The sequence below is a fragment of the Chiloscyllium plagiosum genome, unplaced genomic scaffold (genome assembly GCF_037043375.1).
Source record: "Chiloscyllium plagiosum isolate Xiang-an unplaced genomic scaffold, Cpla_swu_hap1 HiC_scaffold_11, whole genome shotgun sequence".
Taxonomy (NCBI): Eukaryota; Metazoa; Chordata; class Chondrichthyes; order Orectolobiformes; family Hemiscylliidae; genus Chiloscyllium; species Chiloscyllium plagiosum.
Window position 1 is genome coordinate 31,262,999 of NW_028270149.1, and position 22,690 is coordinate 31,285,688.

The window sequence follows — 22,690 nt, forward strand, 5'->3', positions numbered from 1 at the left end:
GCCAATGCTTTGATTAAAAGTTCTCATATTGCCAGATCCCTCCACGGCCTTACTTATCTTTAAAATCTCTACCAGTCCACATTGCCATTCTTTTAATTCAGACTTCTTGAGCATTAATGAGTTTTAATTGTACTGTTGGTTAGTATGCCTTCAGCTGACAAAGTCCTAATGACTGAAATTCCCTTGTTAAACCTCTCTGTCCCTCTACCTTAGTTTTCCTTTTAAGACGTGGCTTGGAACTTTTTATTACGTGAAGCAGATGCAATATAAAAACCAGTTCTTCTTGGCATCTAAATATTTTTTCTTATTTTCTGATTTGAACTGAAATAAAAAATAGATACTTTTTTTATGAAGCAAAGCTGTTGCAATATTATAAAGGCTGTTGTAAATCTCCTTTCCTCCATCCTTGTATTGTTTTCAAACAGAGTTTCAGTGCAGGCAACTTGAGGGAATTACATAGCAGAGGAAGGAAAGATGTAATAAATTCTCATTTTCAGAAAGCTTGGCATAATGCGTAATTTCTACTTTCATGTCTAGTTGTGTTGATTAAAACAAAGGCCACCCACATTTATCTGCATAATCTGGTCCTCAGATCCTGAAATGGGAGAGGTAGAATGGTAGGATGGCAGCAATCCATATTTTGTTTTTTTTTGTGTGGCGTCAGGAAGACATTAATCCAGTCAGGATTTCACAACCAGAATTAAGATTCCAATTGGTATCCCTTCATGTCTGGAACACTCCCACTTTCAATTTGGCAGCTGGCACACTCCCATGGAAGATCATGCATGAGAGACCATGTGACCTGAAATTCATGTTTTAGGGTGAAAAACACAGTGATACATGGATGAAACTACTTTAAATTTTCATACCTAGATAATTTTCAAGTTGCAGAATGACCTAACATATGGTTTGTTCCTCAGACTGCACTCAGTCTGAACACCCATTATCAAATCCCTTGGAATAACGAAATGACTGTTGACTGCATGCCACTGTGTTTGACTACATCAGTGTTAATTCTGATAAAGACGCAAATAGAATCATTTTGAATAGAACAGGCTGCTCATGAATTCCCTTTTGTGTTTATTTCCCCTTTAAAGCTTTTCATCATGCCAATTTTTGAAGTGAGACACATTTGGAGACAACTGGTGCTGTTGATCACCTGATAGTTAATTGTCTTTAACATTTTTATTGTTGGAATTTATCAATAAAATTCAGTTTCCCTTGGCAGCTCAGGTGGAGAATAGCTGCATCATGGAAACTAAAGAAACTTCCAAAGTATTCAGTTAACTGTGATGGTGGCAAGAGTGTTGTAATTGCTATCTACAGCCCTGTACCAAGGAAAGGAAGTTTAAAAAATCTCACAACACCAGGTTATAGTGGACTCCACAATCACTTGACAAAGGAGCAGCATGCCGAAAGCTAGTGCTTCCAAATAAATCTGTTGAACTACCAAACAACCTGGTGTTGTGAGATTTTTAACTTTGTCTACCCTACTCCACATTAAGGAAACTTCGTCTGAATTCCTTCTGATTGTAGTCTGGCAACCTTTGCTAGAAATTTGGAGTAGGTTGAGCTAAAGATGAGTAATCCACTAACGTTTTAAACTAATCTAGTCTGATAGGAAGCTGATGACATCAGATTGGGTGGAGTGCAAAGGATAAATGTGATTAGGTCAAAATTTCTCTTTGGTGATTAGAGCTGGCACATGAAGAATGGTTATTTGGACAAGCAGGTCTAAGCATACCTGACATGAAAGTCCTGTAGGGAAGGCGAAAAAAATGTTGCAATCATGTATTCTTCTTTAATGTACACATTCATTCTGAGATTCATAATTTATTGTATGACACTAAAATGAGTCATTCTTTTTTCATAGGAAATGTACTGCTGAGCATAAATGGAGTAGACCTCACACAGTTGAGTTATAATGAAGCAGTGTCAGTTCTCAAATTGAATACAGCCTCCTCTGCAGTGCTGCTAAAGGTTTTGGATTTGCCAAATGCTGAGATGGCACCAACATCTGAGGAGCTCATGGAAGCAGGCAAGGAAAGTGATTATGATTGGTCCCCTCTCTGGGTCACATGGCTAGGGTTACCAAGGTGAGCACTGTTTTCACAGCAATGGGTGCAAAACCTTTTTTTTAATGGCAGAAGGATTGCATGGAATGGAAACATTTTTTACAATAACGTAAGTCAGAGTGAGTTAAGAAAAAAGATAAATGGTTTAATTGGTTTAGAACAAATGCCAATTTAGAATGTATAATGAGATTTTCTTCTACTGCCACTTTACTCCCAGTTGAATAGGGTTAATATCAGCATTTTTTTTAATGGTCTGATGCAGTCTTTGCTGATAGATGGGTTTACAGCTTATTCATAATGCTCCCATTATTGATAACTACATTACACATTGTTTTTCCTGCTTTGTGGAGGGTTAAGTGGAAGTTTGTTGGCTTTGGGGAGAGGGAAGATGAGTGTACCATGGGGAGTAGCCAGTGAATGTCAGAAGGCAGAAGGGAGCTGCAACTTGGGCTATAATGGTGAGAGAGATCAAGTGGGAATGATACAAAAATCAGGTCACTCCTAATTTTTCTTTCCTTTCATTTATACAAAAAAGGAGTCTTCTACCAAGTTAGGTTGTCTCTCCAGGAAAAATAATCTTGGCCACTTACATTTCAAGGCAAACTATTTGATGGTGGCGTGTTAGGGAAATGTCTGGAGCAGAAAGCCCATGATTATTTCTTATAATTGAAGTTAAAAGTGTTGAGTAAGGCAGAGTGAGTGAGAGAGGAGGGAAAAGGATGAGAATGTAGGAAATGGGAGAAAGGAGAGGGAAAGCAGACTGTGAGAAGAGGAAACTCCAGGCTGAAAGTCAACATTCCAAACTTGGCTTACATGTGAATTCTGCTGAGCCATCTCGGCATATGCCCCACGAGAGGCATTGCAAGATTAGCATCAGTGAAACATAACTACTTAGCTCAGTCCTGCATGACATCGCCTTACCTGGGTGATCATAAATTGGGGCTTTTTTCCACCCTCTCTCTTTAGCTCTGCTTCTTGACCATGGAGACAAAAATTAGCAGTCAATAAATCTTTAATTGGCAGTACATGACAATTTGTTAATTGGTCATTTAAATTATCAACGTATTATTTTTCAATTTCTTTTTAATGACATCCCTGTCTTATTGTGTTTTGGCAACCATTACCTTTTCGAAATTTGCTCACCAGACCCCTGCAAAGAGAAAGATTGAAAATGTGCACCCTGCCATGTGAAGCTTGGCCACCCTTGCTGTAAATATCGTGAATACATTTTAATCACAACTGTACCAAGACATGAACATTGGCAAATATTCAAACACATTACAAAATTGCTGACACCTACAAACTGATCCATACTTTCTTAAAAATGGATAGAACATAAAAGATGTGTATCTTAAACATCGTGGTGTAAAATTGATTTTTAGAATATTTCTGATCAAGTGTCTTCCATAAATATTTTTAAAATTATTAATCTTGACATCTTATTTCCTGTTCTCCATTCAAAGTTATCTTCACTGTTGCAATGACATTACTCTGCATAAGAGTAATTCTGAAAGCTGGGGATTTAGCATCGTTGGGGGTGTAGAGGAAAGCCAAGAAAACCAGCCTTTCTTTATCAAAACCATTGTACCGGGCACACCAGCATACTTTGATGGAAGACTCAAGTAAGTTACAACTGTTTTGACTGTCCTGTGAGGAAATGTTGATAAGACTAGACTAGGTCTGTTTTCCCTGGATTGCAGATTAACAAGAGGTGATCTCATTAAAACAATGAGAGACTGGACCAGATAGATGCTGATACTATGTTTATTCTGGCTGTAGAGTTAGAATATGCCTGGGAAGAGTCCCAGAATTAGGGATCAACTATTTAGGTTTGAGTTGTGGAGAAATGCTTTCAATCGAAGGGTTATGGATCCCAACAATTCACTTTATCGTAAAGTTGAGGATGCTTCTTTGTTGAATATATTTAAGATAGACGTCAACAAAATTTCAGGTACCAGGAAAATTAGGAATATGGGAATAAGGCAAAAAGGTGGATTTGAAAGTAATTGTTTCTTATCACGAGAGCAGCTTCAGAGGACCAAATGCCTTATGCCGCCTTATGCCACCTCCATGCTCTAGAAAGATCAGCCTGGTATATGACTTTATGGAAAAGGAAAATGACATGCTTATAGAGAGGAAGCAAAAAGAGGATTAATTGTTCAGTAAAGAATTGGTCAGACACAACCTACATTTATTATTGCTCTTCAGAATATAGAAGACTTTGCAACAAAAGGATTCATTTAAATTGTGAAAGCATCGTTTTGAAAGGCATCTTGAGGAGACTGCAAACCTAGATTTCTGTAAAAAGAAATTTGAAGAAAAGGATTATCTTCAAAGAAAGAGGTCAAGTGATGTGGAAAGGAATTGTCAGAGTGTAGGGCCAAGAGGGCTGGAGTCAGTGGTGGGATGCACAAGTTGCCAGAATTGGAGAAATGATAAGTTGTGAAGATGGTAGAACTGGAGGAGTTTAGAAAGAAGATCAGATGGAGGTCTTGACGGACAGTTAATCAATACAGGTCAAGGAGCTAGTAAGGTGGGAATTAGGCAGCAGTTTATAGATCTATTGTTTATAGATAATGGAATAAGTGACGAGAAAGTGGGCGGCACGGTGGCACAGCAGTTAGCACTGCTGCCTCGCAGCGCCAGAGACCCGGGTTCAATTCCCGACTCAGGCGACTGACTGTGTGGAGTTTGCACGTTCTCCCCGTGTCTGCGTGGGTTTCCTCCGGGTGCTCCGGTTTCCTCCCACAGTCCAAAGATGTGCAGGGTCAGGTGAATTGGCCATACTAAATTGCCCGTAGTGTTAGGTAATGGGTAAATGTAGGGGTATGGGTGGGTTTCGCTTTGGCGGGTCGGTGTGGACTTGTTGGGCCGAAGGGCCTGTTTCCACACTGTAATCTAATCTAATCTAAAAAAAAAAGTAAGGACTGCAGATCAGTGTCAAAACGTGTGGCACTGAAAAGGCACAGGTCAGGTACTATGAGGAGCAGGAGAGTTGATGTTTTGGACATATTCCATTTCTGATGAAGGGCTTAAGGGAGGCCAGTTAGTAGACCCCTGGAATAGTTCAGTCTAGCAGTAACAAAGGCATAACAGAGGGTTTCTACAGCAATTATGTGGGGACAAACAACATTACAAACATGCAAATAGATAGTCTTTGAGCTGAGTTTCCAATCCCATAATCTCCTATTCAGAGTCAGAGTTTAATTTGGATAAATGCGAGCTGTTACATTTTGCTAAGACAAGCAAGGGCAGGACTTATACAGTTAATGGTACAGCTCTGGTTAGTGTTATTGTACAGAGACACCTAGGGGTTCAGGTACACAATTCTTTTAAAGGTTGTGTCACAGGTAAACTGGATGGTTATAAAGATGCTTGGTACACTTTCCTTCATTGCTCAGACCATTGAATACAGGAGACATGTTGCAGTTGTACAGGATCTTGGTGAGGCCACTTTTGAAATACTGTATATAGTTCTTGATGCCTAGCTACAGGAAGGATATTATTAAATTGGAGAGAGTTCAGAAAAAATTTACCCCAGGATTTGCTGGGACTGGAGGATTTGAGTTATAACAAGAGGCTGGATCTGCACTGAACAAACTGCCAGAGGAAGTGGTATGCAAAGGTAGAGTTACAACATGGATAGGTAATGAATAAGAAAGATTTAGAGGAATATGGGCAATACACAGATAAAGGAGACTAGTTTAGTTTGGGAAACTTGGTCAGCATGGATGAGTTGGACGAAAGGGTCTGTTTCCATGCTGTATGAGTCAGACTAGTCTTACTCTGTTGTCAAGAATACTTGTCTAGACTGGAAAGGGTACAATCTGGTAGAAGGTTAAAAGAAAACTGTGGTACACCAAACTTTGGAAACACTCAGCATATCAGACAGCGCACTTGGAAAGAAAAGACTCATTTCCCTTTTCACTTCATTCCACTATATGTACAATAAAGGACTAGGCTTTATTTCATTTCATAGAAGGCTACATTCTAATGTAAGTGCAAACCCAGACATTGGCAAAAAGTACAAAATTCTTATGAAAATGGAATAACATGTTGAACTGAATGCTTCTTTTCATTGTGATCATGCTGGAAACAGGAGAAATTGTATCCATTCAGGTAATTAGTTTACTATGACTAGATTTATACTTGAATAGGAAGGGCTAATTGAACTAATGATTCAAAATAATTTGAGGGTAGATGGCAATAGCAGAATCCCGACCAAGAGGATATTATATAGTCATAAGGACAGAAAAGCTGGACTGTTGGGTATGACAAAAGTACTTTTTCAAAGCAAAGGGCCGTGAAAACATGGAACGTTGCCTCTCCTCCAATTCTAAATTTAAAAAAAGCAAATAACGCTAGATCAAGCTGATAAATGTATGAACTGAGATTGATTGATGGAATTGAGGTACAGATCAGCTAGAGTCTAATTGTTGAACAGGCTTGAAGAACTGAATGCCTGCCAGAGCAACTATCTTTGAATTAACTATCACTAAATAATCTTTACTCAAGATTCAATTCCTCTTGACAGCATTGTTTTACATATTTTGTCTTACAGATGCGGGGATGAGATTGTAGCTGTAAATGGAGTTTCCACTGCAGGCATGAGCAATTCAGCTGTAATTCCAATGCTAAAAGAACAGAGGAACAGAGTCACTCTTACTGTCGTCTCATGGCCAGGAAGTAATGTGTGAAAGAAAGTGAACTGATGAGACATTTTCCTTCAAAACTTAAATAATGAAATGGCACAGTACAACTTAGAAAACAAGAAACCACCTCATTATGTGGTCAAGTAGAAAAATACGAGATTACCAAAGTGCATTTGTCAAACTTTTTTTAAAAATACAGACCTGTGATTTCACTTTACTCCAGCAAAATACCAAATAGTTTAAAAATGCAATGAGTGAATCATGGGGTGGTGGGATAAAAGTCAAAGGCTGACCATAATTTCCAAACAGATGTCCAGTGTATGAGTTCCCACATTCAACAATCTGAGTCAATTTGTTAATGTAATTTTGTGGTCATACAGATGATCATATACAAGGATGTCATAGTTGGGCTGCTTCCGAGGGCAGGATGAAGCATTTCTAATAGTATGGCTATAGCCAAAGCAAAAATTTTCTCTTGGGGCAGAAACCTAAACTTGCACATGACTATTGACAATGTCAGGACTCCTATTCAGATTATCCTTTCCTTGGATCTTGTAGCAGTTCACCGATCTCCAATTTTATCTGGTTTTTGGATACTACAGGATGCTGCTTTAACCTCTGTAGGCAATTTGAGTTATTGAAGAACTTCTGTGCTAAAGCCACATGGAACATTCCAACAAAGTGGGCATTGGTACCTGGTAGCCTGGAAATGAATCAGCTGAGAAACAAATGGGGAGAAAAGTAAATACTGTAATCTCTAGTTTAAGTTTGCTAGAATTAAAATTTTTCATTCGGCAGAAAAATCACTGCTGTATTTTCTTAAAACTGCAAGTTTGCATTATATAATCCTCCAGGTTGTTGCAATTTAATATGGTTCCTGTTTACATCTGTGGAAAAATGTTTTTGCACTGGAGACTTTAAAATGCTGCTGTAAGTTAAATTATGAAACCTAAGAAAATTGGTTGAGGTTGTACAACTGATTTATGAACCATAAATGTAAGCTTTAGAAAATGTCTGATTTTTTAAATATAAAAATCTTAATCTGCAATGTTTGACTTGGTAATTTCTGAACTTAAATGTGCATTGAATATAAACTAGATTTAGAAAAACTGTTTTAATTTTTTTTGTTTTACAAGCACATTTTACAAAAAAAAGACAAGTGTAAATACGTAGAAAGGTGGGATCAGGCTTCACATTGTAATATTATGCAGAGGCCATCTTCAGCATTACTGTCCATTTAGTTTTTTTTTGTTTTTAAAGGTGCTGTGAATGCAACTTCAATAGGAAATGATCCAAAACATCAGAGCTAACTGTTCATCAGGAGTAGTATTCTCCAATGAAGACTACCAACTCAGCAGTTAGTCTTTAGTTTCAGTTCCCTCGGTCTCTGCAGCACCTTCATCCCCAACTTCTTTGTCCTCTTTGTTTCGTTTATTTTTCTTGTGTTTGTGACGTCTGTGACTTTCTCCTTCCTCACTCTCGTGTTGTTTGCTGTGAAAATAAGTCAACAGTAAAACTTGTATACAGAACAGTGAGCTACAAGCATGGGTGAATGCTTCAGGGTGGTTCCTGTGAGTCTACTGAAACTTTGAAGCACAAAAATCCCAGGAAGTTACCCATTTCCCAGGGTTCTCTCAGCCCTTCCCTAGAAGTAATGGTGGAAAAGGAAAAACTACACACAATTTCCAATAAATGAAATGCTATTGCTGTTCAATTAGTGAATTGAGCAAAATCCCTTTCGCACTGTGAAAACAGCACTTTCAAAATGCACAGGGCTTTTTCTCTGCAGTGATCTGTGAATATCAGATTAAAAACAACAAGGTTGTTCAGTCAAATAACCAGCTGCCGTTCACTGTTTTAACCCAGACATGAATAATGACTGCGTGACTGAGGTACCTGGAAATTCCCGTGAAACCACCTCCGGTCAAAAATAACTTGGCAAAATTATGGTTAACGCTGTAAAGCACAAACTCCTTTTTGTTGCATTGCATAGCATTCATTATTGGTATGCTGTAGCTAGTGTTAGTGAAGGGTGACCAGTAACAGTGCAGGAAAAGAGGACAGGCTCAAAGTGGGAGAGGGTGGATAAAAGGTGCTGCCGTTTGAGGGACCGAGAGCTCTTCGGAGAAGTTTATTTGCAGCACAAGTTTTGGATGTCCTCTGCAGAAATGCAGCTACTCACATTGCTGGTGAGGGTCTAGTGTGAGCTGGGAACATGAAGAGAGAGAACAAGCAGTTTGGTCTATACTTGGTAGAGTTTAGAATAAGAGGACATTAATTGAGATATTTAAATATGCTAAAGGCGATTGATAAAATAGACATAGAGCAGATGTTCTAGATTACCCTACAAGGGAAAACAAGAGGTCTTGTTTTAGGCTAAAGGGTGGCAAATTTAAAACACATGAAGAATTACTTATCTCAGGTCATGCATGAATCGGCAGAATTCATTACCACAGAATATGGTGGATGCCAGCATATTGAATAAATATAACAGAGATAACCTTTCAGCCCATTCTGAATTAAAAATTTATGGACAACAAGTCGGAAAGTGGAATTAAGAAAGATCAAGATGAGATTAGCCGTGGTCATAGTAAATGGCAGAGCAGGCTCAAAGGGCTGAGTTGCTGTCTCCTGATTCTTGTGTTTTTGAGGATTCACAGAAATAGCTATAGTTTGGAGAAGTAGCAAGTGCGAAGGTTTGGGAGGAGAGTGACAGAAAACAGCAAGCAAGAAGTTACTTTGAGTTATGTCAAAAATTAGTAAGAGGAATCTTGAGCCAGTTAGGTTGAAGGTAGCCAATTTGCTTTAAATGTAAACATTACAGGACAAAACATTCGCTCATTCGTTCATGTTTTCATTTAGCCTTTGTTTTTAGGAACATATCAGGAGTGCTTCATGAGAAATTGCTGTAAAGCACTTTAATATGGTATAAAACTAAATTCAGCTACAGAGGAACCTCGGTTATCTGAACGATATGGATGGGAAATATTTTGTTTGGATAATCGAATGCAGGATAACACAGTTTAGCCAAGACCTTGTGATCTTGTTTGGATAATAGAGGTTCCTCTATATAGTTTCTGGCAGTGTTTACATTAAGAATGATGGAACAGGCTTGAAGGGCTAAATGGCTTTCCACTGTTCCTAATGATTACCAAGTTTTAATGTCAGGTCTAAAGCACAAAAAAGCCCTTTGAAACTGTGCTTGTCAAAATCAAGCACTTAACCATTCTAATCCCCTTTCTAACATTTGGCCCATAGCATTGGCATCACAAGTGCAAAGCTAAATACTCAAATTGTCCAATCACAGAAGCAGATGTAACATCAGGTATAATGTTTCAAGTTTTGCAATGCACAGGATAGTTCAGTACTTTGCCTATTGCAAACAGCTGAAGTAACGTACAGTTTCACAGCAATGATCTGATCATGGTAGGCATTATCCTGAAGAATAGCTTAATACCAAAATAATGCATATCAAAGCTAACTAAGAGTAAATGGCTTAGGTCCTATTTATAAGTCTACCAATGAGGCTAATCTTGGGGTGGGGCTGTAGGAATCCCAATGCATATATTCACTAGTGAATAGGCTTGCAGGAAACAGTAGATTATCCATTTTTGGATTTCTCAGCCAGCACATCAAGGAAAGGAAGCTCATCAGACTGTTTTATTTCAAAAATGAATTTTAGTGTGGATAGAATGCATTTAACGTGTGTAAGAAAATTCTTACATGACAGTTTAATGTGTTTCTACTGTGGCTTATATCCATAATTGCCAGGATACTGAAATAAAACAAAATTTAATCCACACTTCAATAGAGAAAAAAAAAGGTAGAGGGATCATTGTTATGAACTACATTTTCCTTTCCAAATCAATTTTGCTCCATGCCATCCCTCTCCTTGTTTTCAAGTATTGTAGCCTAATAATTTGTGCATTGTGTTTTTTTTTCCTTCCATTGTATAAACTTCCATCATTTTCTCATTGATATGTGCTGTTTTCTCCTAATGAAGTGGTCTAAGATATTCTTTCTTAGGAGTATGATACAAGTGTTATTTTCCTTCATTCCTTAATTATAAAACCCCAGGAGTTGTCAATAAAGACTGATTTTTGGGACTCCTATTGTGCAGGGTCTTCTGTCCCAACATCTGGGGCAGAACTTCAGCCTGCCTCGAGAAATGTGTCATAAGTTGCCCAAACAAGTTGATTAAAAATTATTTAAAGCCTGATGCTGCGAGAACTCCTTGCTACACTTAACCTTTATAGCAACAGGACTTACCATACCACTCATTGGCTGACTCATAGTTAAGATGAAATGTCACTAGATATAAAGTGCATACCGCCTCGAGGACTTGTGCTTGGAATCATCTTTGTCTTTGTGCCGCCGTTCCCTGTGGCGATCTTCTCGGTCTCTACTGCGATCTCTGCTCCGATGATAGTCTCTGTCATAGTTACGTTCTCTGCTACTGAAAAAAAAGCAATAAGCATTATCTTCACTGCATAAAGTCGGTGGACTATGATCTATGGCAAAAGTTTGCTTTTATTTAATGGCAAGGGACCTTAGTTATCCTGCAGCAAACTATTAGGAAAGCAAATTTGAAAACCGGTCTTCATTACAAAAAGATTTGAGGTCTGAAGTAGGATGTCTTACAGAAGTTATGCAGGGCCATGGAGAGGCCATACTTGGAGTATTGTGTGCAGTTTTGGTCTCCCTATCTAAGAAAAAATATACTTGCTATTGAGGGAGCGCAGTGGAAATTCACTATGCTGATACCAGGGATAGCAGAGCTGTCCTGTGAAGAGAGATTAGCTTGACTGTGTTCAAATGGGATGATAAGGGCATATGATTTAAATGTATAAAAATTCTAACAGGGAGGGACAGACTAGATGCCAGAAGAATGCCTTCCCTGTTTGGAGAGTCTAGAGTGAGGGGATGCTGTCTCAACATATGCCATTTTGGACTGAAATGAGGAAATATTACCGAAAGGGTAAGAACCTGTGGAATTCTCTAACAGAGAAATTTGCGTAGGTGATATCAATGAATATATTCAAGAAAGAGAAACACAAAACATCAAGGGATATAAGAAGTAGGAATATGGCACTGAGATAAAGGATCAGCCATGATCATACTGAATGGCACAAAGACTGAATGGTCTACTCCTGCTCCTAGTTTCTATATTTTGCAGAACCTCTTGAACATCTTAACATAGTCACAAAGCCCTGTTGCCTTTATTAATCATCTCAAGATGCTCACTCCAAGCTTGAGAACACAAAAACTATTGAGGGATCTCTGATCAACTGATTGAAAATATATTGCTTCCAAAAGGCAGAGCATTTGCCTCCTTCTGTTCACTATGCTTAACATTAAATTAGTATCAACACATTCCACTCCTGTGCTTCAGCCTTTTTTTTTAAGGGTTAGTTAACACAAACACAACTACAGTATTGAATAAGGAACAATCAAAATAGCCGGATGAATTAATTTTTGATCAAGTGTGTGATTACTTAAATCAGCATTCTAAAATGATTCAGCTATTTTTGAAACAGGAAGAATCTAGCTTGGCCGTTCATTATTTAGTCACAGCAACTGCAAACCCTCAGACATAAAGGAATTCAAGCTATATTGATTTCATTTTAATTGTGGTTGCATGTCACTGTTTCAAGTTGAGGCACAAGTACTGATCCTTGTGGCACCTCGTTCATTACCTCCTGCTAGCCAGCCAGACCATACCTGTTTATTCCGATTGTATGTTAATCGATTTGCAATCTTTGCTGACATGTTACCCTATCGCCCACCTTTGCAATACTGTAAGGCCTAATTCTGTGTTTCCAAGGATATGTAAATGAGAATTAGGGCCGAGGATAGAACCTTGCTTACAGCACTATGGGGGTGAGGAAGAGAAATCATTATAAAAGGAGCTATTTAGCTCAGCAACTCTCAATGATTTATCATAATTTTCTCTACATGCTTTCTGCAAATATCTCTTATTATTATTTTAGATTTCCAGTATCCATTATTTTTCTTATAATCAAGGCATTCACTCACCTGTATTCAGATGTTGTTGGTGTTGGGCCACGATCTCGCTCACGATTTCTGTCTCGATCATGTTCTCGCTCTCTTTCTCGCCGATGCCCTTGGTATTCCCAGTGGCTGTTGGTACTTTTCTCAACTGTGTTCATCCAGGACGTGTGTGTTGTAGAGATAGCAGGATAACCAATTAGTCCAGAGTCTGGGGGAAAAGAAAAATAATCAAAGCAGATGAGCTGGGGATTAGATATAAGCTCCCATTACTAAAAGAGGAACATTATTTATAACACTGAGCCCACGGGTGACAAACTAGAAGAATACCTGAGAACCTAAGGAAAATAAGTATTTCAGCACTGAACCTTTAGCTTAAACATACTCAGCTTGCAACTGAACTGATCTTCCTTGGATATATTGGATGTTTAATGAAAGGTCTGATAATATAACTAGTTCTTCTGACCTACCATAACTGTCAAAACAAAAGAACTTTCAAATAAAGTAATTGGATATTTGACAATAAATGCAGATAATCAAAAGGTCTTTCTTTCAAGGGACTTAAGTCAGCACTAAACTTGTTGCAATAAACAAATCTGATCTGTGATGCCCAAGGTATGACAGAAACTTAAGTATACTATCAATAAACCTGTACACAATTTAGATTTTGTCCTTCATTTGCAGCTCTGCCATTTACAGTCCAATTAATGATACACTCTTCATTATGTCCAATATTGAGCTTGATTGCAATACTTCAAGTATTGCTTTTTTAAAAAATTCACTCATGGGATGTTGGCATCATTGGGTGGCCAGCATTTATTGCTCGTTCCTAGTTGCCCTTGAGAAGATGGTGGTGAACTACCATCTTGAACTGCTACAGATTTGTGCTGTAGGTTGACCCACAATGCCATTAGGGAGCGAATTACAGGATTTTGACCCAGTGACAGTGAAGGAATGGTCATATACTTCCAAGCCAGGATAACTGCTTGAAGGGGAACTTGCAGTTCTGGAGTTCTCAATGTTCTGCTGCTGTTGTCCTTCTAGATGGAACTGGTTGTGAGTTTGGAAGGTATTGTCTTAGGGTCTCTGGCAAATTTGTAGATTGCTGCCACTGAGCATCTGTGGAGGAATGACTGAATGGTTGTGTATATGTTGCCAATCAAGCGGGCTGCTTTGTCCTGAACGGTGTCAAGTTTGAGTGTTTGTGTAGCTGGACTAATCCAGGTAAGTGGGGAGTATTCCATCATACTCCGACTTGTGCCTTGTAAATGATGGGCAATCTTTGGGGAGTCAGGAGGTGAGTTACTCACTGCATGTTTCTAGCCTCTAACCAGCCACTGCATTGATATGGTGAATCCAGATCAATTTCCAGCCGACGGTAACTCCCTTCATGTTCGTAGTGAAGATTTCAGTAATTGTAATGCCATTGAATATCAAGGGGTAGTAGATGTCTCTTATTGGAGATGGTCATTGCCTGGCATTTGTGTGGCTTGACTACTTGTCCATATTTAGGCAAACTATTGTCTAGATCATGTTGCATCAGACTGCTTCAGTATCAGAGGAGTTGCAAATGGTGCTGAACATCCCCACTTCTGACCTAAATGATGGAGGAAAGTCATTATGAAGCTATCGAAGATAGCTACCCTGAGGAATGCCTACAGAGCTGTCCTGCAGCTGAGTTGACTGACTTCCAATAACCTCAGCCATTTTCCTAAGTGACTCCAACCAGCAGAGAGCTTTCCCACACCTGCTTTTCAATGACTTCAGTTTTGCCTAGGACTCCTTGAAGCCACACTTAGTCAAGTGCAGCCTTGATGTCAAGGACAGTCAGTCTTACCTCACATTTGGAATTAAATTTATTTTGTCCAGGTTTAAAATTTAAAATCTAATCTTAATGTATAAATTAAACACTATGTAAAATTATAAAAAGATAAAATGTGAAAGTTTACTAATTAAAACCCTTGTGTTCTGGCCTCACTGCTTCTTAGATGAAGAAAAGATTGAGGACAGGGTGATCAATCAAGCAGAGTACCCATTCCTCATATCTATTAATGGTATCTGACCTTTACTGAAAAAGCACTTGCATGTATGTTCAGTGAAAATAGGATCAGGCTTATATATGACATATCTTACATATGTACAGCTTCCCAACATTCATCATCCAGGCATGTGTAGAATGGCCACTTGCATAAAGTACTAGAGGGCATCTGGTACCAATTTAACTATACTTCAGCATGAATCAACCTTCAGCAACAAAGCAGAAAAGACTAACAAACCAAAATAAAACTTTAAAAAGTACGTACTGTGGTGGCTGGTTAGAAGCTAGGAATAGACAATAAGTAACTCATCTCCTGATGCCCCGAAGAATCTCCATGAATTTTATCAAAGATTCTGATAAATTGTGCTGCCAGCCAATTAATGTTTTACTTAGATTAAAAGATGAATTTCCAGTAGAACTGACGAACAATTACCTGCAGTACTATAGGGGAATAAAGGAGGTGGCCTGTTGTCATAGCCTGGAGGTGGACCACTGGAAAAGTCAGAAATTCTTCATTAGGCACAAGTTGTATTACTTACACTAACAAAAACAGTGTCAAAATGATCACTTGTCTCCATTTCTTACATAATAAAATGTAATTATATAAAAGGGCTTTTTAATTTTATTCCTGAACTCCAGCTCTCCGAGAGCTCCAGATTCACTTGCTCTGTTTTTAAACTTGCTTCACTACGTTTTGTGTTGTATACCCAAGATCTCCTAGTTATTCTTATTATCCAGGCAGTATGTGGTCTCCTTAACCTTCCTATGGAAGAGCACTATCCACACCTGCTTATATTGAAATTAGTTTCTCAGCTGCACAACCATTCTGCAAGATTATATATGTCTTACAATTATGTGGAGTTCTTCCTCAATTTTAGCTTTACCTCCTGATGTGTCTGTAATTCTGAAATTGTGCTCATAATCACCATGTTCAAATCATTTTATCTTAATTGTGAACATAGGCCCCAACAAGAATTCCTGTTGAACCCCACTTTCCAAGGCAGCTTTCTATTCGTTCTGTTATTTGCCAATTCCACATGCTTGTACTTTAAAACACAGTCTATAATACAGTGCATGATTGAAATCTTTTTGAAAATCCAAATTTCCTACATTACAACAGTTACAAAAATAACTTATTGGTTGTCAAGTACTTTGGAATATATGGAATATAAGGAAGATTTCTTAAAATACCAGTTTCCTCTTCACTGTTATCATACAATCAAGTTAGTGACACGTTGTTTCTTACCCGTCTATGGTTGGCATAAGTAATGATGGAGGGGGCACAACTGGTGGTGGAAATAATGCTGAAAAAAGAAAGCAGAGTTCAGTTCATTTTACATGTCTGAATAAAATTCAAAATAGTACAATAATGTAGAACAATCAAGATTGCAAAGGTTATCTTTCGCAGTATTTCATGCTGCTAAACATATACAGTACTGAATTTCATCTTTGGTCAGCAACGTTCAACACATCATAATTGATCTCAAACACATCTCTCGCAGAAACAACACAATGGATACCTGTTTGGATATATCTCGACCCATGTCCCAATATTAATCCTGCAACTGGTATAGCAATACAAACTAAAAAGGTTCAAAGTTTGATTCCCTGATCAGAGCTGTGTTAGCACCAACAAGAATGTCAAAGTGACTTCAGCATTAAGGAAGGGAAACATGAACAACAGCTCCTCTTGTCAGAAAGTTCATTGCAAAATTAGTTACATTGTTTCTTCATGCATGAAGAAACAATCATGGTGGTAGCAACTTAGATTCCCTATTATAATACAAAAGGTGATGAGTTATCAGCAAAGTGTGGCACATGTGGCAAACACATCTATATCTGCCACTTACATTATGCTCACATCAGGAAAGTAGAACTTTACGTATGCAGCTTTAAATTTTGCAATACATTCAGTTCTGATCAGCGGCTTCTGAATCCTGGTGAAATTCACTCAGTTAGAAAAAACAATTTCTATCAAATAATTAAAAGTGATCCAAATAGTACCTACATTTGAAACAGTTAGTGCTAAATGAAAGCACTTCTTTGGTCTTGTTATCAATATTTGGGAAATTATTACAGACCACTAGATTTCTGCGCAAAAGGATTTATTGCTAAATGCACAGTAAAACTGTGCGTAAAACTGTGCCATTAAAATTATAAATCCATAGGTTCTTCAACCAAGAGCATTTCTTACATTCATAGATATAAATCAAAAGTACAATTACCTGGAAGAGGCCCAGGTGGCGGCATTCCTGTGAATACAACAAGTTTCACGAGCTTTAAACAAACCAACTGCATTAAAATATTAGGTGACTATGAACATTGAGTTTAATAAAAATGTTCTCCAATTACCTGGAAGAGTGGTTCCTTCTGAACCATCCCGTGGCAGGGAAAGAAATTTAAACTAATGATAGGGTTGCTAAGTTACAGTAAACAGGCACCAACAACATAGTTACATTGCTAAAACACTGGATTACTGTTGCAATTATCCACTGAATGACTGGTCATTTTGTTGATCAGGGTGCAGCAAAGAGAGGTCCCATTTTTATCTGATCTATTTGACATAAATATAGCTACAGGTAGGATGCTTTACACCTACTCCATTTTGCACTTCCTTGATTTTAATGTCACTGAATGAAGACATGAATGTAAAAAGATGTACCATTGTGCACAAGTTATTTGTTTCAACATCCCAAAAAGATCATCCATGGAAACAAATTATTTCCCACAAACTACACTCTGGGTTTCATTTTCTAAGCAACTTCGCCAATTTGAAGCCTGCACTGATTACTTTATGCTGTATTTGTATCTCCGTTTAGATGAATGCTAACTATGTCCTCCTCACTTCTGTTAGTTCCTGTATACCACCCGAAGATTTTAGCCCAGCTGAATAAATGGGTTTTTTTTTTAAAAATCCGTTTATTATTCACCATTTGTTATGAGAATCTTAGGAAGAATTTAACTAATCTATTGATCTTCAGTTTGAGGAAAACCAACAATTGAAGCAAGGGAAATAAACTGGTAAGCTTCTCTGGCCTGATCCTGTTGTTGGAAGAAAACGGGTAGATATAAATACAAGCCCAGGAGGCATCAAATTAACATTTTGACCCACTGGGTGAAGGTAACTCTCAGGAACAAGTTTATAGTCCACCTTCTTCCTTGCCCCAAAAAAAAGAAAAACCTGGTTGCATCATTTTGTTGCAATTCTATATTTAATCTATTGAATCATTATGCAGTGTCAAGATAAATCTGTAGAATAACTATGGTGGAAATGAATTATTTCCTAATTAAAAGGAAGCGAATTCCAAATTCATCCGTCCTTTATAACCATGCAGAGGACACCATTATTTGGACCAACTGTTGGCAGTTTATGTGACACAGTATCATTAAACCCAAACCAGACAGCCTCTCCCTCACTACTCACTTTCCAGCAAATACTCATAATTCAGGGGTAATACTATCTAATTACTGAACCCTTAACATTCAGTACAAACTAGAAATTAAAAACAGGATAACACCGGATAGCACATTTATCCTGCACCTACTCATGGAATCTATCTTCACCTTAACCACTCTGATGCCATACTGAAAGAAGCATTTTATGGTGTGGATCAGAGTGTAAATAAATCTAGATCCAGGATGGACATGCAAGCTTCCCACCATTTACAATAAACAATGGACTGACTGAGTACAAATGTTGAATAAGAACGTCTACACTTGTATATACAGCTCATTTAGTTTATGCCTTATAATTGGCAATAAACTGAAATCTGTTGTTATAATACCTCGAATTGATGGAATATTATGACAGATAAGATTTGCAGCAGCTGACTTTAGAAGAGTAGGAGTTACCTTGATTAAATTATGTAAGATCTGAGTGATTTTGACAAGATAGATATGGATTCGATTTCCTCCGATGACAATCTAGAACTAGAGGTCACCATTTAAAAATCAAGGGTCACCCATTTAAAACAGAGATAAGGTGATTTTCTTTCTGTCAGTGAGTCAGGAGTTTTAGAACTCTCTTCCTGAAAAGGTGGGAGAAGCAAAGAGATTCTTGTTAAGCAAAGGGTAAAAGTTTATTGGGGTAGAGAGGAATGTGGATTTGAGGTTACAATCCAATCAGCCATGATCTTATCGAATTGACAGGTTCAATTACCTACTCCTGCTCGTAATTTGCATGTTCACATAACAAACCAAATGTATAGGTGCTGCAGAATATATGAAGGAAAATCAAGATTGATGCTTTCCTAAAATCTACAATACTAATGAAGGAAAAATCATGAGATTAGGGGGCAGGCTCACTTTAAATATTTCAATAAGTCCCTCTTAATCCCTTTTATCCGGTAGATCACACTCAAATCAGAAAGTCTTTTGTACCTCACACCAATCTGTCAAAAATTCATACAATCATAGAATCCCTACAGTGCAGAAAGAGGCTATTCGCCACATCAAGTCTGCCTTGAGCCTCTGGTTGAGGATCCTCTCAAGAGCATTCCACCCAGACCCATTCACCTACCACCTTACATTTCCCATGGCTAATCTACCTGGCCTGTCCATCCCTGGACACTACGGCCAACTTAGAATGGCTAATCCACCTAACCTGCAATCTGTGGGCTGTGGGAAGAAACTTGAGCACGCAGAGGAAACCCACACAGACACGGGGAGAATGTGCAAACTCCACATGGACAGTCACCCAAATTGCGAATCAAACCTGGGTGCCTGGTCCTCTGAGGCAGCAAGGCTAAATCACTGTGCCATTGCTGTCGCTCACTAATAGATGTAAACTAGGAGGACAGTGCTAAAATTATACCAGCTCAATTTCTGGCTGAATAATATCCTATTTGCAACACTTCCGAAGCTGTAATTGTCACACACTGCTTTAACGACACGCGGTATCACTAACACCAGAAATTCCAATATCCTTCCCATCTCTGTATTCTACTCTTGTTGACTCTTTAACTATTATTACAAACACAAAATAAAACTAAAATAAATTATCAAAAAAAGTAAACATAATCAAAGCATCTTACCTGGTGGGTGCATGGGTGGTGGTCCACTGCTGACAGGAGGGGGTGGATGCAAGAAATGAGGGGGTGGTCCAGGTATTGGAGGAGGAGGACCTGTGGGAGCTGGAAATGGTGGTCTTTTGTTTCCATGGTCTCCAAGAACCTAAATATCCTCAACAAAAGAAAATATTCTTATAGTTCAGTCAGTTACACTTGTGTGTCAGAATTACATTTCCTAAAGTACAGAATTAAAAAGATACAAGTTTGAAAAGATCATTGGGCTGTTGTACGTTTCTCCTTCTTGAATTTGCATATACCCTCACAATGTTGCTGGGCATTCTGTTCCACAATTTACCACTTCGTGTAAAAATGCCATATCTATTTTTGTCTCATTATTTTTCTCATTTGAACTTAATAAAATTGGCAACCATGGTAATATTTTGGTAATATTAGTTGTGGTTCATTTATAACCCCAAGTACAATAGGGTCTTATTGCACATTTCCCTCAGTGCTCTTTAAAGCTCAGGTATTTAATCAACAGCATCATTTGCAGTCTAACCTCTCCAGTTTGAAAATGACTCAAAGTGAATTGCAAAGACCAGTCCAAATCAGCGCTCCATAAAATTTCAACATTATCCCGGGAGTTAGTCATGCAGACTAAAATCTTGCTAGTCATCATTAGTATTGCTGCAGAGCCTAGTATTTTTCAACAAGGTATCCATTAACACTCTTATATAAGGTTACAGGAAAATCCCCACATCAGATTTTCTTTTGCTTATTAACAAAATCTAACAATGAAAATTGATTCTAACATTTTTATTCCTGTTTGTGATACATTTTAAGTAAAGGCTGAGGAATGACTTAAGCATTTGGTCTTCAATAACTATAGATTTTTAACACCTAGGTTTTGAAATAAATCGATCATAAACAGCTAAATTTCCAGCAAAAGCTGCAAGAGCCACTGTATTTTCATTCCTTTGCTGAAAAACTGGAACTGAAATGTTTATCAGCTGATAGAATCATGGCATGGGAAGCTCAGAGATCTTCATCTGGCTTCAGCAGATAAATGGATACAGGACATCCTTTGTAAATGATCCAGTCAAATAATAAGGTAGCAATGATTAGAATAAATTTGCCACCAAAAGTTTTATGTAAAGAAAACCTAAGGATGAATTCCTAAGGACAGAGATTGACTAAAGCACTTATACCTAGAACAATCAAGGATTAGGTATAAAGAAATTGTACTTCCACCCAAGGCAATAAAGTTAATGCCTTTTGATATGATTGATTAGACATTAGGAGGAATCAAGTCTTACTTATATTGGACAATTATAACCATCGCAACCAATAATAACTTCAAGTCATTTCAAAACTTGACAACGAACGAGCTTAATGTAAATGGACTCTGTTCCCCAATTCCAAAGATTGACAAGGTGCTCTGATGTATATTCTTCAATCTTTAAACTTGAATTCCCACTGTTTTACTTATCTTCCCCAGGCTCATCATCTTAGATCAGTCTGTATTGAACTGCATTTGTCATTTGCCTGTCCACTTCCTAACCCTACTCAAATCCCTGTACGATAACAGAAGTCTAATTCTGAATACTCAAGGCAGCCAACTGAGACACTGTTGTTCCAGAAGATCATACCCCAACAAAAGAACAAATAGATAAAACAAATTAGTCAGAGCAGAAAAATTGAAAAAAAATTTGCTCCCTGCTTGTTGTGAAAGAACTGACTAATGATTCCCACTCATCATCAGCCTTCTGGTATCGTGCCCATGGCCATTTTCCCCCCCAAGTGTTAGCGGGCTGTGGGGCATTGATGGTATCCCATCGCTCAGAACCAAAGCAGGAATCCTTCCTTTGTGGTTCAGTGGCTAACTTTGGTTCACCTATTTGCAACCCAACAGAAATCATCAGGTGACAGATATGGAACCAAACCTGAGCACTGTGGTTTGAATAACTAAGTACCACATGGCATTGTAACATAAGGGAAGAAATTCTAGAGAGAAACACATTCAGTTCAAATATTTGACTTCATAAACAAAAATCCAAGTGTATTTTGAATGGAAGTTCTGGTAAAGTTTTGCTCTCTGACATGCACTCAGGTTCCTTTAATCAATTTGTCTATTACGTCTGTGACATTACAGCTATTTTAATGACTGAGCTGGAAAGTGCACTGCCCAATTAACCACTGAGCGACACAGACCAAAGTGGCCCAGGTCACAATATGGTTACCAAGGAACAATGCCATTTGACACAATTTTATTAATCCATTCAAAAAGATCAGAGTATCTCACCACAGAATTTAATTGGTTTAAAATGTTTCCCAGATTTTGTTTCTTTCTATCAGAAATTATCAGCTTATGTGAAAAATACCCTATTTTCCAGTCTTAAATTTATCTTTTATTATGGAAACCAACAGACTCTTCTCCTACTTATATAATTTGAAGTTCTACATTTAAAATTTTCACTCACATATCCTGTCTATATTATTGAAGATCAATTTCTAGAGTGCCTTTCCTCATCGGTCAAAACTTTGATAATAGAGATGAGCCTCATGACTCTTCTCAGCACTGTCTCCAGCACACCAATGAAATTTTGGCACCAGATTAGAATGCGATATTTAAAATATGATTAGACCACAGCACTGTAGTCTGATCACTAATTTTCTCTGACCAGATTTATGTTGCGTACAACATTAATTATAATTTAATATTAGATATTTTAGCATCAACTACCAAAGCACCTAGATTTTATATAGATTTGCTAGAACTTATGTAACCCTAATTCATAGAGCACATGAATCACTATTCTTCATTCTTAGGTGCTTTACTTTGTATCTATCTTGTTATTCACTATAATTCTGTCTACACATTTCTGACCCAAGTCATTTTTGGTTTTT

The 22,690-nt window shown here is 37.9% G+C and overlaps 2 protein-coding genes across 5 annotated transcripts in view; one reads left to right on the forward strand and one right to left on the reverse strand.

Annotated features, from left to right (window-relative positions):
• Positions 1–7,775, forward strand: part of lnx2b (ligand of numb-protein X 2b) — a 53,844-nt gene extending 46,069 nt beyond the window's left edge. For both annotated transcript variants that reach the window (XM_087991958.1, XM_087991959.1), the window contains exons 8-10: positions 1,874–2,096; positions 3,539–3,697; positions 6,637–7,775. In XM_087991958.1, the coding sequence (XP_087848084.1) occupies positions 1,874–2,096; positions 3,539–3,697; positions 6,637–6,772 (518 nt within the window). In that variant the 3' untranslated portion in view covers positions 6,773–7,775. The remainder of the gene's footprint in view (positions 1–1,873; positions 2,097–3,538; positions 3,698–6,636) is intronic.
• Positions 7,776–7,822: 47 nt separating this feature from the next.
• The window catches only part of LOC122557323 (pre-mRNA 3'-end-processing factor FIP1-like), a 48,836-nt gene continuing 33,968 nt past the window's right edge, over positions 7,823–22,690 (reverse strand). For 2 of the 3 annotated variants that reach the window (XM_087991962.1, XM_087991960.1), the window contains exons 10-16: positions 19,808–19,946; positions 17,000–17,026; positions 16,021–16,078; positions 15,208–15,266; positions 12,764–12,947; positions 11,058–11,183; positions 7,823–8,218 (exon numbers count right to left, since the gene is read on the reverse strand). In XM_087991962.1, coding sequence (XP_087848088.1) covers positions 8,086–8,218; positions 11,058–11,183; positions 12,764–12,947; positions 15,208–15,266; positions 16,021–16,078; positions 17,000–17,026; positions 19,808–19,946 — 726 coding nt within the window. In that variant the 3' untranslated portion in view covers positions 7,823–8,085. The remainder of the gene's footprint in view (positions 8,219–11,057; positions 11,184–12,763; positions 12,948–15,207; positions 15,267–16,020; positions 16,079–16,999; positions 17,027–19,807; positions 19,947–22,690) is intronic. The other variant, XM_087991961.1, reaches the window with a different exon arrangement.